Source organism: Pungitius pungitius, chromosome 13, assembly GCF_949316345.1.
Source record: "Pungitius pungitius chromosome 13, fPunPun2.1, whole genome shotgun sequence".
NCBI classification, from domain to species: domain Eukaryota; kingdom Metazoa; phylum Chordata; class Actinopteri; order Perciformes; family Gasterosteidae; genus Pungitius; species Pungitius pungitius.
In genome coordinates this window covers 5,102,725-5,115,545 of record NC_084912.1, presented here as the reverse complement: position 1 = coordinate 5,115,545, position 12,821 = coordinate 5,102,725, and the positions used below count along the sequence as shown (strand labels likewise).

The 12,821-nt window shown below is 44.1% G+C and overlaps 1 protein-coding gene across 3 annotated transcripts in view; it reads right to left on the bottom strand.

Moving 5' to 3' along the window:
- Nucleotides 1-347: 347 nt before the first annotated feature.
- The window catches only part of grid1a (glutamate receptor, ionotropic, delta 1a), a 144,964-nt gene continuing 132,490 nt past the window's right edge, over nt 348-12,821 (bottom strand). The window contains exons 12-17 of one of the 3 annotated variants that reach the window (XM_037464767.2): nt 12,333-12,471; nt 7,267-7,462; nt 6,506-6,672; nt 5,331-5,571; nt 1,925-2,060; nt 348-976 (exon numbers count right to left, since the gene is read on the bottom strand). In XM_037464767.2, coding sequence (XP_037320664.2) covers nt 564-976; nt 1,925-2,060; nt 5,331-5,571; nt 6,506-6,672; nt 7,267-7,462; nt 12,333-12,471 — 1,292 coding nt within the window. In that variant the 3' untranslated portion in view covers nt 348-563. Of the gene's footprint in view, nt 977-1,924; nt 2,061-5,096; nt 5,572-6,505; nt 6,673-7,266; nt 7,463-12,332; nt 12,472-12,821 lie in introns of all 3 variants that reach the window. The other 2 variants (XM_037464768.2, XM_037464769.2) reach the window with 2 other exon arrangements.

Genomic DNA, 12,821 nt, shown 5'->3' with positions numbered 1-12,821 from the left:
GTGGACACTGACAGCATGGCACTGATATTCTAAATATGTTTTCAAGCACACGGCTCAAGTTTTTTTTCAGTATACTTTTTATTTTTTTCATATGAAACAAATAAATGTCTTTTGAAGTGTGAAATGTCTTTTTTAAAATGAATTATCATAGTACATTCAGTTTATCTGAAAGAAAACATCTTTGAACTTGGCACTTAGAAAATAACCACAAAGAATTGTCACCTTTATTGATTTAGAACAAAATTTACAAAGCCATTCAAACAGTCATATTTTTTATACTTTTATATTTTTTAAACTCAACTGTTGAAAATTCAAAATACTCTTCTTTTTTTAAGTTTGCCTCTCTCTCTCTCTCTCTCTCTCTCTCTCTTTGTACTTACAAATATGTACATTTAAAGACGGTGTCTTGTCACATGTCGTCCCGCTGACTCATCACTGGTAATAAAAAGCCTTTTTAAAGGTGTGTTATTTATATCTCGTCCCTTTTAGCTCCACTATCGGGGTTCTGAGCTCGAGTTCCTGTGGGCGCTCGGCGTGCTCAGATGGACGTCCCGTGGCTGGGCTCACTGGCTTCTGGGATTGGTCCTCTTGGCACTGGTTGGTAGGACATTGGCATGGGCGTTTTGACCGGGCTCTGCCGGAAGAGCCCCCCATTGGGTGCCCTGTGTTTGCAGCGGATAGAGGGCATGGTGGCACTGCTGAGCGGCAGGGGCAAGGTCCTGCCAGAGCCTGCGCCGAGTGTCCTTCCTGCCCTGTGGCCCTCCTGGAGGAAGGTGGTCACGGAGAGCCGCGGCGGCCCCCGGTGGGCTTGGTAGTCCCGGGCGGACAGGGCCTCCAGGGACTGGCTGGGCTGCATGCTGCCAATGTCCAGGGCAGAGATCTCGATGGATTGTCCCGGCAGCTGTTTGTGGGTCAAGTCCTCGTCCAGGAGGCTGTTCATACGATGGTGGACCTGTTCCAGGTTCACCTCTTTGTCCTAAAAGACAGACGGAAAAAGAGAGGCAGAGCCACAGAGCGTGTGTGGAATAAAAGAGGCCAGAAGAAAGGAGGTTTTAATTGAAGGGAGAGCATGAATGTAATTAAAGAGTGTGATAAAGAATGAAAGTGAAAATGAATGTGCAGTGAATGGGATTCCGAGGTTGTAGGAAAGAATGGGTCGGGGACAGAGTGTGAAAGGAGACAGAAAAATACAGGTTACAATGGTTCTCTCGTAGTCACCAGTTTACAGGCAATGCAGTCTATTCATTTTCATGTGAGTTTCAAGGGGGGCTAAAATAACACTTAACTTTATCGAGGAATATTATTTAATGAGATACTGAAATGCTTTAAGCAGCCCACATTAACAGAGACTTTATCTTAAAACACTAAATCTTTTAAAACGGGGTCGTAAAAAGTAATCATCTCCACTAAACTGAATTTAAATGAAGATGTCTGTTCATGCAGAAGCCTTTGAATTTTCTCCACAATTAGGTGAACACATCTGAGTTGGGCAACTCTTGCATGAAGAGCATCTGCTGTTAACAAGACAGGCTCCAATGGACAAACCGAACCAATGACTCACACTTAAATCTAATGGAAGACAAAGTTAATGTCACTGAAATAATCCAAATGATGTTGAATCTTTGAAGCTATTTCTAGATTTTTTCTAGAACACAAATAAACAAAAGACAAATTATTGTTTGTCAGAAATATATATCGGGTCCACACAGCAGTTTGTTCTTCCATCATCATGCATCCGTTTAAGCCACACTGAACACAGACAGAACAAAAAAAAACAAAACAAGCCAAATATCAGGAGAGACCATGGGGTGAGATGACAGATGAAGCAACAACGATCTACCCCTCTGCGGACCCCATGCCCCGCCCCCTTTAGCCCTGGCACAGCCAATGACCATCCGGTACAGTATGTCAGGCCTCTCCTGACCTGTGTCAAGAGCCTCGGCCTCCTCCCAGTGTCCCTCTCTGTCAGTCCATATGTGCCGCCTCCCTTCTGGTGAAGCGCTTATGTCATTATATGTCAATGGGCCGGAAACCCTTTCCGGGCCGTAATCCTTAGTCACCTGCCAAAGATCATAGAAACAGTACATAACCAAAACGGTCCCCACCGTGAATCCGGACATTGACATATAATTGCTATTTAACGACATTTTGAGGAATGCTGTCATTGGTCGGCCTCTTGAGGAGTAAATGAGGAGGGATTTCAACTTTGGACTCTGGTTCAGGTTTGATTGTTCGATTCGGAGAGAGTGTTGGGCGGCTCCTCACTCTGACTGATGGATAGAGGGGTTTGAAATAAGGGTTTTTTTGCCAGTTTTATTTTTTCTGACTTGTAAAAAGTTCCAAAGATTGAAAAGGTATTTTTTAATCTTTTAATTTTGACATCGAGGCATACTTTCCTTACTGAAGAATTGTTTCAAGTCAGTGTAAACCTTCAAAAATGATCAAAAATAGCTCTGTTATTGTCATCTATAGTGGATATTTAAATGTAAATCATATGGAAATAAATGGTTCACCTTGCTGTTGGTAAAGAAACTAAAAAAACATTCCCCAAAACCTCAAACTATTCCTCTCTACAGCTGACGTGTGCAGCTTTGAAGTATGGTTATTTTAGTTTAAATATGTCCACATACTTTGTGTTTGTGCTGTCGTGGTGCGAGCAAAGCACATTCAAAAAAGGTTCATGGTGAGAAACTGTATCATCCTAAAATATATTGCTTTGTCCAAAATAAACTGTTCATACAAACTACACTCACCGGCCACTTTATTAGGTACCCCCTGCTAGTAACGGGTTGGACCCCCTTTTGCCTTCAGAACTGCCTCAATTCTTCGTGGCATAGATTCAACAAGGTGCTGGAAGCATTCCTCAGGGAGTTTGGTCCATATTGACATGATGGCATCACACAGTTGCCGCAGATTTGTCGGCTGCACATCCATGATGCGAATCTCCCGTTCCACCACATCCCAAAGATGCTCTATTGGATTGAGATCTGGTGATTGTGGAGGCCATTTGAGTACAGCGAACTCATTGTCATGTTCAAGAAACCAGTCTGAGATGATTCCAGCTTTATGACATGGCGCATTATCCTGCTGAAAGTAGCCATCAGAAGTTGGGTACATTGTGGTCATAAAGGGATGGACATGGTCAGCAACAATACTCAGGTAGGCTGTGGCGTTGCAACGATGCTCAATTGGTACCAAGGGGCCCAAAGAGTGCCAAGAAAATATTCCCCACACCATGACACCACCACCACCAGCCTGAACCGTTGATACAAGGCAGGATGGATCCATGCTTTCATGTTGTAGACGCCAAATTCTGACCCTACCATCCGAATGTCGCAGCAGAAATCGAGACTCATCAGACCAGGCAACGTTTTTCCAATCTTCTATTGTCCAATTTCGATGATCTTGTGCAAATTGTAGCCTCAGTTTCCTGTTCTTAGCTGAAAGGAGTGGCACCCGGTGTGGTCTTCTGCTGCTGTAGCCCATCTGCCTCAAAGTTGGACGTACTGTGCGTTCAGAGATGCTCTTATGCCCACCTTGGTTGTAACGGGTGGTTATTTGAGTCACTGTTGCCCTTCTATCAGCTCGAACCAGTCTGGCCATTCTCCTCTGACCTCTGGCATCAACAAGGCATTTCCGCCCACAGAACTGCCGCTCACTGGATGTTTTTTCTTTTTCGGACCATTCTCTGTAAACCCTAGAGATGGTTGTGCGTGAAAATCCCAGTAGATTAGCAGTTTCTGAAATACTCAGACCAGCCCTTCTGGCACCAACAATCATGCCACGTTCAAAGTCACTCAAATCACCTTTCTTCCCCATACTGATGCTCGGTTTGAACTGCAGGAGATTGTCTTGACAATGTCTACATGCCTAAATGCACTGAGTTGCCGCCATGTGATTGGCTGCTTAGAAATTAAGTGTTAACAAGCAGTTGGACAGGTGTACCTAATAAAGTGGCCGGTGAGTGTATATAAAACTGATAAAAGCTGTGTTTTAACATGTTGACGCTTGATTGATTCATTTAACACTTCAATTATTATTCCATATTAAGGTTGGCAACTAATGATATTTAAACTGACAACTACGTAGTTGATGGATTTTGCCTTTCAATTTTTTTTTTATTTTTATCTATGTCTGGGAGTATCATAGAAAGAATTTACTGATCATCTTTTGTCGCTCGAGTTGTCAGTTGTTTCTGATCTAATCTACTTAAACATGTATTTAGCTGCTAATATTCAATATTACAGCAAAACCTACATTTTACCCTCACATTTCAAGCCCATAACGAGAGGATGTGCATTTAACGCGGGATGAGGATTAAATTTGGGGGCAGCTTTGCTCGAAAACACGTCTCCAAACGCAGCCAGTAAAAAAAAAAACGGGGTTTGTCTCCCGTGAATCTCGTTTGACAGCCGTATGTGATTATCAATCCAACAGCTGCACACAACGACCAAAAACAGGAATCAACAGCAGTAGATGAAGCTCTACGTGTCACAAAAACAGCACGGCTTGAGTTTGATTTACTGCGTGTCTTTTTTTTTTTCTTTTCGGGGACGGGCCTGAAACTTTTAACGTGTGTCCTAAAAGCCAGCGATTGGACCACATTCAGGTTGAAGCAGGTCGAGGCTCAGATTCTGTGCATTCTGCTTCTGCTCACACTTTAGTTTACGGATCCACGTCGAGCCTTCGTGGTCTGGACGCCTCGCGCCGAGGGGGGAGGGGGGCGGTCTACCCGGGCGACGTCAGAGCTCTGAAGCTCATCAAGACTTGAATGGATTAGCTAAAGAGAGCTAATGTACACCAGAAGCACCTTATTGACCCGGAAGTACACTTTCCGTGTTCACATTCTGTGCCGCCGTCACCTCCGCTGCGGTTTTCTCACACGAGCAACGGACGCTGCGGTGGTCAGGTTTTTTTTTTTTTTTTGGCCCAAGTTCAGGCAGTTCACATTTGTTTGTGTCAGTATGAGAGAATCACAGAGAGAGAGGAGAGGAGCCTCCGGAGTCCCTAACAAAGCACCACCACCTCTCCCCCCAACATGAGAAGGAATGAGTAGATTGATCACATGATGTCTGGACTATCATCAGGGGGCACACCTATTATAACTGGGTGTACTGCAGCTCTACTAAATCGGGGCTGGTGTCAGCGCCTGCTGGATCCATAAAGTAGAGTGTGGCAGTGGCATCTCTGGGCAGGACCGGGGGCCCCGGGGGTCTGGGTCTCGACCAGGGTCTCGGTGGGGCAGGCGGACCCGTGGTGGCCACCATGGACCGGGTCTGGGTTAGCAGGCCGGGGACTGGGCCCTGGCCCGACGAGATGTCGGTGGTCACCTCTTTGGGCTGCTCTCTGCGGCAGTGGTTGCTGTTCCACCAGGTCTCCAGCGCCGCCACCAGGAGGGCGAGCAGCAGCCCGGCGGCCAGGATGCAGAAGACGCCGGCGAAGCTGTGCAGGTGCAGCGCCCGTCCCTCCGGCTGGGCGTCCGCGTGGCTCTGCAGGTCGCAGCGGCCTTTCCTCGGCCACCATTTCTGCTTTAGGATGTCGAGGTCACCTTTTTCCTGAAGCTCCAGTATCCTGGGGGAGAGCAAGCGTTAGAATCACGTTGCTATAATTGTGTTATTATGGCATTGATTCGGACATGTTAAATGCTGGCTAATCTAATTAGCGAGATTTAATCATTTCTGTTAAAACAAACATGAGGGCAAATCAATATACTGCGTTTCTGTAATTACTTAATTATACAGTGTTAATACACTTTAATAACGTTGACCGTTGACTAAAGACCAATTGTTGCAATTCTATTAGAAGCTGCAATTTGCAGTAAGTGATCTGATGCATTATCAAAGATGTTTACACTCGCTAACAAGAACTCAATGATCAGTTTCATGTAAACAGGGCGAATAAACATCAATTGGCTTCAACATTAATTGGTTTTGACGTGACGTTGTCTACAGGAAAGATGCTGAAATATTAATTAGCTCACTAGTTCTATTGTGCGGAGGGGAATGGGTGTTCGTTGTGGAGGAAGGAGGATGACGGCTGAGTTTAGACACGAAAAAAGCCGTCCCTTTGTAGTCATTCTTCAACTTATTCTAAAGCGTCTGGTACATTCATTCCAAGCCAAAAGAAGACAATGACTCAGAGCTTTTGACATTTACAGTCGCAAAACCTTCCTTGCGGTAAGTCATGCATTTTAGATCTTCCACCGAGTCTTCGGGGATAATCTCGGGGCCATCTTCACACCTTGGACCACGAGTTTATATTTCGGGTGCGGCGCCTTTTTATTTAAAACTTCTGTCGCTCTAATAAAGCTGAGATGAAATTGTCGAAACGCATTTTTAACTTCTGTCCGAGGGGGGGGAAAAAAAACAAAAACAAGAACAATGTGAAATATGTCCTCCTCGGTCTGCGTCTTCCTCGGTCTGCGTCTTCAAGAGAAACCGCGATGACAATGGCGTCCCACAGCGAATTCAGACAAATCACCGTTACCGTCTTGTAGCACACGTACTTCTGAGAGAAGAGGTCTCTGTAGGGACTGCCGTGCTGCAGGGCCATGCCGTAGCCTCTGGTGCTCATGCTGTTGCCCGCTACGGTCAGCGTGCAGTCATCATCCGTCAGGGCGGCGTACTCCAGCACCGCCATGTCCCACAGGAAGGCGTACGGTTCCTGCTTTGCCTGGACGGGTCGACAAAAAGACGCACAAAGGGGGGATGAAAAACGGCTGAGAAGCCTCTCTCTACGCGGCACACATACAAAAAGAAAGCCTCCTTTCTATGTCCCGACGGAATCTAGCTTGAAAAATGTAATTTCACTGTTTATTTATACAAGGTGTGATTTTTTCCATCGACAAAGCAGCTCTCTAGTAACAGTCCCCCTTCATTGTCCTGTGCCCCAATGTACAGTGAAACTATCGCACTGATGAGCACAACGGTAACTTTCTTTACTCGTTTTCTCATCACAAAATAATTGCATTTGTTTCCCTTTTGCATAAGTCTGCGTGTGCCATATTTTCCTGAGCCATAATGAGAGGAACACAGTTTGCCTCGGGGCGCACGCCGTGGAGAACGTGTGGAGGAACCACGGCTGCCAACCCTCCTGAATCCTTTTCTGTTTACTCTGCATGCGCTTCTCTTCTCCCTTTCTTCCCCGAGGTGTCCCTCCATCTTCCACAGCAAGGCTCCGCTCTTCCGAAAATACAGCTGAGCAGAATTTTCAACTCCTCACAAAAAAAAAAAAAAAAAAACGATGAATGACAAAATGAAAATTCACCTTCTTGATTCCCTCCGACGGGCTGGAGACAGAGTTCTCAAAGGCGTTGTTCTGGTTGATGGTCTTCCAGAGCTCGGCAAATGTGCTGTCTTGCTCCAGAGGGTTTGTCCCTTTGGCCTGGAAGTAGTCGTACACAGCAGAGTCCCTGACGGTCCCGTAGACAAGGTCCGCCTGCTTGGACAGGTCCTGGAACGACCTAGAGTTGGGGTGAAAATTAGCAAGTTTAAATAAATTGAGGAAATACATTTGCAAAACTGGAAATTATTCTTTAAACGTTGGTATTCAATTTGGGAAAACACAGTTTGCATAGTTTCGCTTAGTTGCACTTCCTTGATATCCACTGCTATTATTTGTCATCATTTGGGCAACAAGTATCATTATCATTCTAATATATACACTACTTATTTTCGTCATTCTTATCATCACTGTTGTTGCCGTGCGTCTTTGTGTCGTTCCTTTCATCAGCACCTGCTAAAATCGGCGTTCCTGCCATGTAATTCTCCTAAATACCTGCTAATGGCCGTGTCTTTTCTTTCTTCGGTGTAGCACTTATACAAGAGAGCGCTGATGTGGAGAAGCATAGACTGTAGGAAATATTTAAATGACCAGTGGTTAGATTAACATATAAGTATTTGGGCCCTTCTTGAAATAATGAGTCAGAACTTTCAGATACAGCCGTCTCCTTCTATGCCAAATAGTCCTCTGTGACCTTATCCGATTGAATGAGAAGACATTCTCATTTCTGCTGCAACATAATCTCAGCTGTTCCACAGCGGCCGTCTAGTTTCCTCCAAGGAACAAACTGTGTCCCACTTGGATCAACACGTTCCACTGCAAAAAGAGGGATTGTTCCACCATGCAACAGAAACCCGTCTGGATCCATCTTCCTCCTCATCGCTTACAGAGCCTCACAACGTTGCATGCATACGTCTCAGTATAACGTGTCAGAGTATAATAGCTCCTAAAATTGTCAACAATAGTCACGGTGTGGATGTGATTAAAAACTCAACGGGATCGTAAATGCAGTGAAGAAGTCACTGTCGTATTTCATAGAAAACTAAATCTTTTTACAATCCCCACTTGAAATGAGAAAATCACTTGACAGTGACACGGTAGTCGTTTGCATCTGCTTAGAAAGTCACAGCGTTGTGTTCCATGCATTTGTCAGAGTGGAGTATGCCATGAAGAAGAATACTAAAAGTGGGTCATGAAGTCATAGAAGAGTAAGTCACGAAGATTGCATAGGAGTAAAATCATAGTAAAGTGTACAATAAACAAGTTGGCAATAAATGTACTAGTTCGTGATAGAAAATGACATTAAATAAAATGTATTTTGGGCCCCACTAGTGGAAGAATCACTCTGCTAGACGGTGATTCCCACCAACAAGTCTCCTCCTTTATCGTTTAAAGCCTTGTTACTTGTCTTCTTCCATATAATGAATTTCCTCGCTATCTAAAATTAAAGTTTAGAATTCCTCCTGGTACACTCAATCCAATTAGTGAGCCTAAAGTGACCACCTCCCTTTCTCATTATTATTCTTTCATCTAACCAAACGAGCCCCACCTGAAGCATTCTGCTCTCTATTCTGATGCCAGTGCTTTCCAAAGCAAAAACCAAGACCACAACCCCGAACAAATCAGAGTAATTAGGATCCTGTTGGGATTTTCAACTGCCAAATAATGATGGGGTTCATCCCAAGGATTGGATACGATGCACTAAAAGAGTGAAACCTACTTCAAAATCTATGCTCATGATGCAGGTGCATAGGTGTGATTCATCCAATATAAATAAACTGCTGCAAGGACCCTGATTTCACATGTAGAAATGATTAGAACAGGGTGCTATTCGCTAAATGACAATGCTGTGATGCATTATGAACGAGGATCTGCCCAAACGCTCCTTGACTGGTATTCAGTTGCTGTATTTGACGTGATGCTTTGTGCATGTTGCTCCATGTTCTTAAACAAAGAAGTGAGTAAGGCCAGAATGTTTCTCTAACCAAGACTGTCTTCTCACGAATGGCTGACAAAATAAGGGAAGGGAAAAGCTTACATTGACAAAATGATATTGAACAGCGAGAGAAACAAATCATTAGATGTGGCGTTGTTTTCATCTGATTCTGTCAGAATAAAATGCCGTCTTTAACGACTAATACAATACAACAGCTGCTGTTCAAGCAACTGGACGAGCACATGCACGTGTGGAACTATACATTTAAGATAAAAGAATTTAGAGGAGTAACTCGGGATTCTTAAGGAGAATATCAAGAACAATAGATTAAAGTCAGTAAAATTACAGTGACTTAGATATAGATACTGTATGGACACCTAGAACATCAATCAACCATTTCCCTTGTTTGCCATTTTTTCTCAAAGCAATGCAAAATACACTTACATTTGCAATCAATACAGAGGGGTCCAACCTGGTCCATTAGCTATAATGGCTGAACAAGGATGGAAATAAGCCAAACCAACCCCACACAACAGCCATATTATTTCCCCCTCTCTGATGAACACAGAGACACAGGCGTTGTGCGCAGTCCACTCATTATAAAGGTGTTTTTGTTGGAATCAAAGGCCCTCAATGCCCCCACAGTTGGTCAAGGTTATATTTTGCTTAAATAAATGCAAAATGCCCACTGAAGTAACAATGCAAAATGGGAAAAATAGGGCTTTGGAAAGAGCTTAATTAATTAGCAGTAATCCATGTGATATCCTTGAGGACAAATGCAAAAACTAATCTGACTCTCCTGCTCCCTCTTAGACGTATAATAGTTCCATTATGCAGCAAGCAAGGCCAGAAAAACACTGTTTACCTCCGATTCCCAAGGCGTAGGAGTTATGTCAAAGCTTGTGTACGAAAAGAACAAACAAAATGTGGGGGGGGGGGGGGGGGGGGGTTAAGCCAAGCAGTGTTTTAAGAAAATGTTTCATATGCAAATAATCATTTGAGTAACCATACTGTTTTCTGACCGAGTTGTTTAATGGTTTGTCCCAGTGCACCCACTTGATGTCTAATGCACGCTTTGAAACGGGGAGGGAGGGGGGGGGAAAGCTAATCATTCACCGCGGCGCTTTAGAACACGCCGTCGGCGGTGAACCGGTATCTGTAGAGTGACAGACTTATGGAATAAAGAGAAGAAAGTTCGTTACACGAATGAAGAAAAAAAAACCTTTTGATTGTTTTTTTTCAAACTGTTTTTTTTTTACTTCAAGGCATATATTTCCAAGGTTTTCACATTGAATGAGAGGGAAGAAATTCCCCATATTCCACATTCTGAGGTGTAAGAATTACTTTTGAAATGATTCGTATTTCCAGACGAGGTGGCGAATGACGGTTGCTGTAACCGGTCAGTCAATCCACACTCATTAAATTAAATATATATATTTCCCCCAAAAAACCTCCCACTAGAATACAGCCATCCTCATTCTCTTTGTTACTTAGCTGTCTTAACCACATGACTCCAAGGATGCCAGGACCTGGTTTTGGGGGCATGCTGTGACCATTTCGGGAGGCAGCTTTGCTTTTCCAAACTCAGCCTGCAGTTTGCTCATTAAAATGCAATTAAGTAACCAGTTCACAGTCTGTTTTTCGCCGCTAAACAGGGGACTGGGGATTGTGGAAATCTGATTTCCCCCAGGTAGATATCCCCCTGAGAAGGCTGGTTTCCCCGGCCATGCATATGGGGAACCGTTTTTGCAAAACTACACCACGTGCACGGTAGAGGACAGCAGCAGGGAAGGTAACAGGTGAGCAGCTGGATGGAAGGAGAGATAATTACAAAGTGATGCATCCTGGTATTTAAAGGGATCTCTCCCAATGTTGGACCAGAACTGAAACTAACATGAAGTTGACTATTTATGCACACACACACACACACACACACACACCAACACACCGGAAATACTCCCCCACCTCCAGAAGTCAAAAAAAGAATTTCATTTTGATGATTTCTGAGCTTTGCGGCTAATCCGGAGTTTTTGGTAAACTGGGTTTGGTTGTTTAACTAAAATTAGATCAATGATAGAAAAAACGATCTTCGATGGGGATGTTTCAGGTAGCGAACCACAAGCGGCTACAAAAAGAGAGGCCAATTTCCCCATTAGGTCAAAGAACTCCCGTTCGTGAGGTTAGGCCTGAAGGGATGGGTCCCGTCTCCGTAATGAAATGAAGAAATCGGTTTCCTGAACTTTTCGGCTCGGATGTGACCCCAGGCACACTTTTTTTTTCTTTTTTCGGAGAGGAATAAATGTTAATCAAGCTGTTTTTGTGTTGTTGTTTTTTACTCAACCTATTGGAAATAGTGAATATTCAGAATTCACAGATGAACTAAGTAGAGCGTTGGATATATCGTTGTTTCTGCTCAGTAAGACGGTCCTGTGCAAGTCAGGAAAGGAAAAGAGTACAAGAACAAGTCTTCCCTTACCTTAACTAGCATTTTAGAATTGCAAAGACGTGTTTACTTCTAGCAACAACGACCATTTTCAAGTGGATGCAAACGGCCATCCACCTCGGATGGAACCCCGTTTAGATCAGGGGAGAGTTCTCCCCTCACAGGTGAGCCGGGAGCTGATCAGCATTCGGCCCCACCTCGCATGTCCGCATTTGTCTATTTGTTCAGAACAGGAGACGGACCCAATGCAATCAGAGGCCTCTCTGCCCCATTCTTCGGGGAGAGACACCACAACAAATTGGATGCACTGACAAATAGCATTTGGACAGAGGACAGGTTGGTTGTTAGTCAGCGGGGCAAAAATGACAGACGGAGGAAACACCAAATGCAGCAGATGAGGGATGCACTCGTGTGGACATACAAGAGCTAGGCCTGTTGTAAAAATATATTAACAAAAGACCTCACTATAACATGAATAGATATTTATATTATAAAAAATGCATTTGACATTTAAGGTAAAATACCAAAGAGTAATGGGACACGCAGCATGGATAAATCTGTTCCCTTTCTGCCATTATTTAAATCTGTTCGAGGTTCCACGATGAGAGCAGGCGCTGCTGTTTGACGCGGTTCAAAGCGGGCGAGCAGTTGAGGGACGGGGTGGCGCCTCACCTGACAGCATTGTCCATGCGTGACACTGTGAGGTAGGCGGCCAGGTTCGCCGTGTAGGACGAACACACGATGAGAGTGAATAGCCACCAGCTGCCCATGACGATGCGCAGAGCCACCGATCCCAGGATGGAGTCACTGCCTGCGGAGGAACAGTTTTTAAACACTTTGGTTTGGGGAGGAAAAAAAACCTGTGTAGGCATGTTTGATCCATATCTGGGTGTCGTCGTTTCCGTTAATTTTGTATATTTGTACGTTATGAGTCATGGGGCAAGAAAAGAGAGCCTTTTTATTCCCAATACTTTGTGGTTTGAGTCACTGGGACCATTTTTTTCACGCTTTTGAGAGATCGGTCAACTCCATCAACAACCATTTTGTCTGGTTCTGGCAAATATTGTTGTTCTGGTACAATATAGTCACATGTTTATCATCAAAAAGGTATTTTACAGCGTCTTTTAAGCATTTACCTGATTTACTGACACGATTCAATAA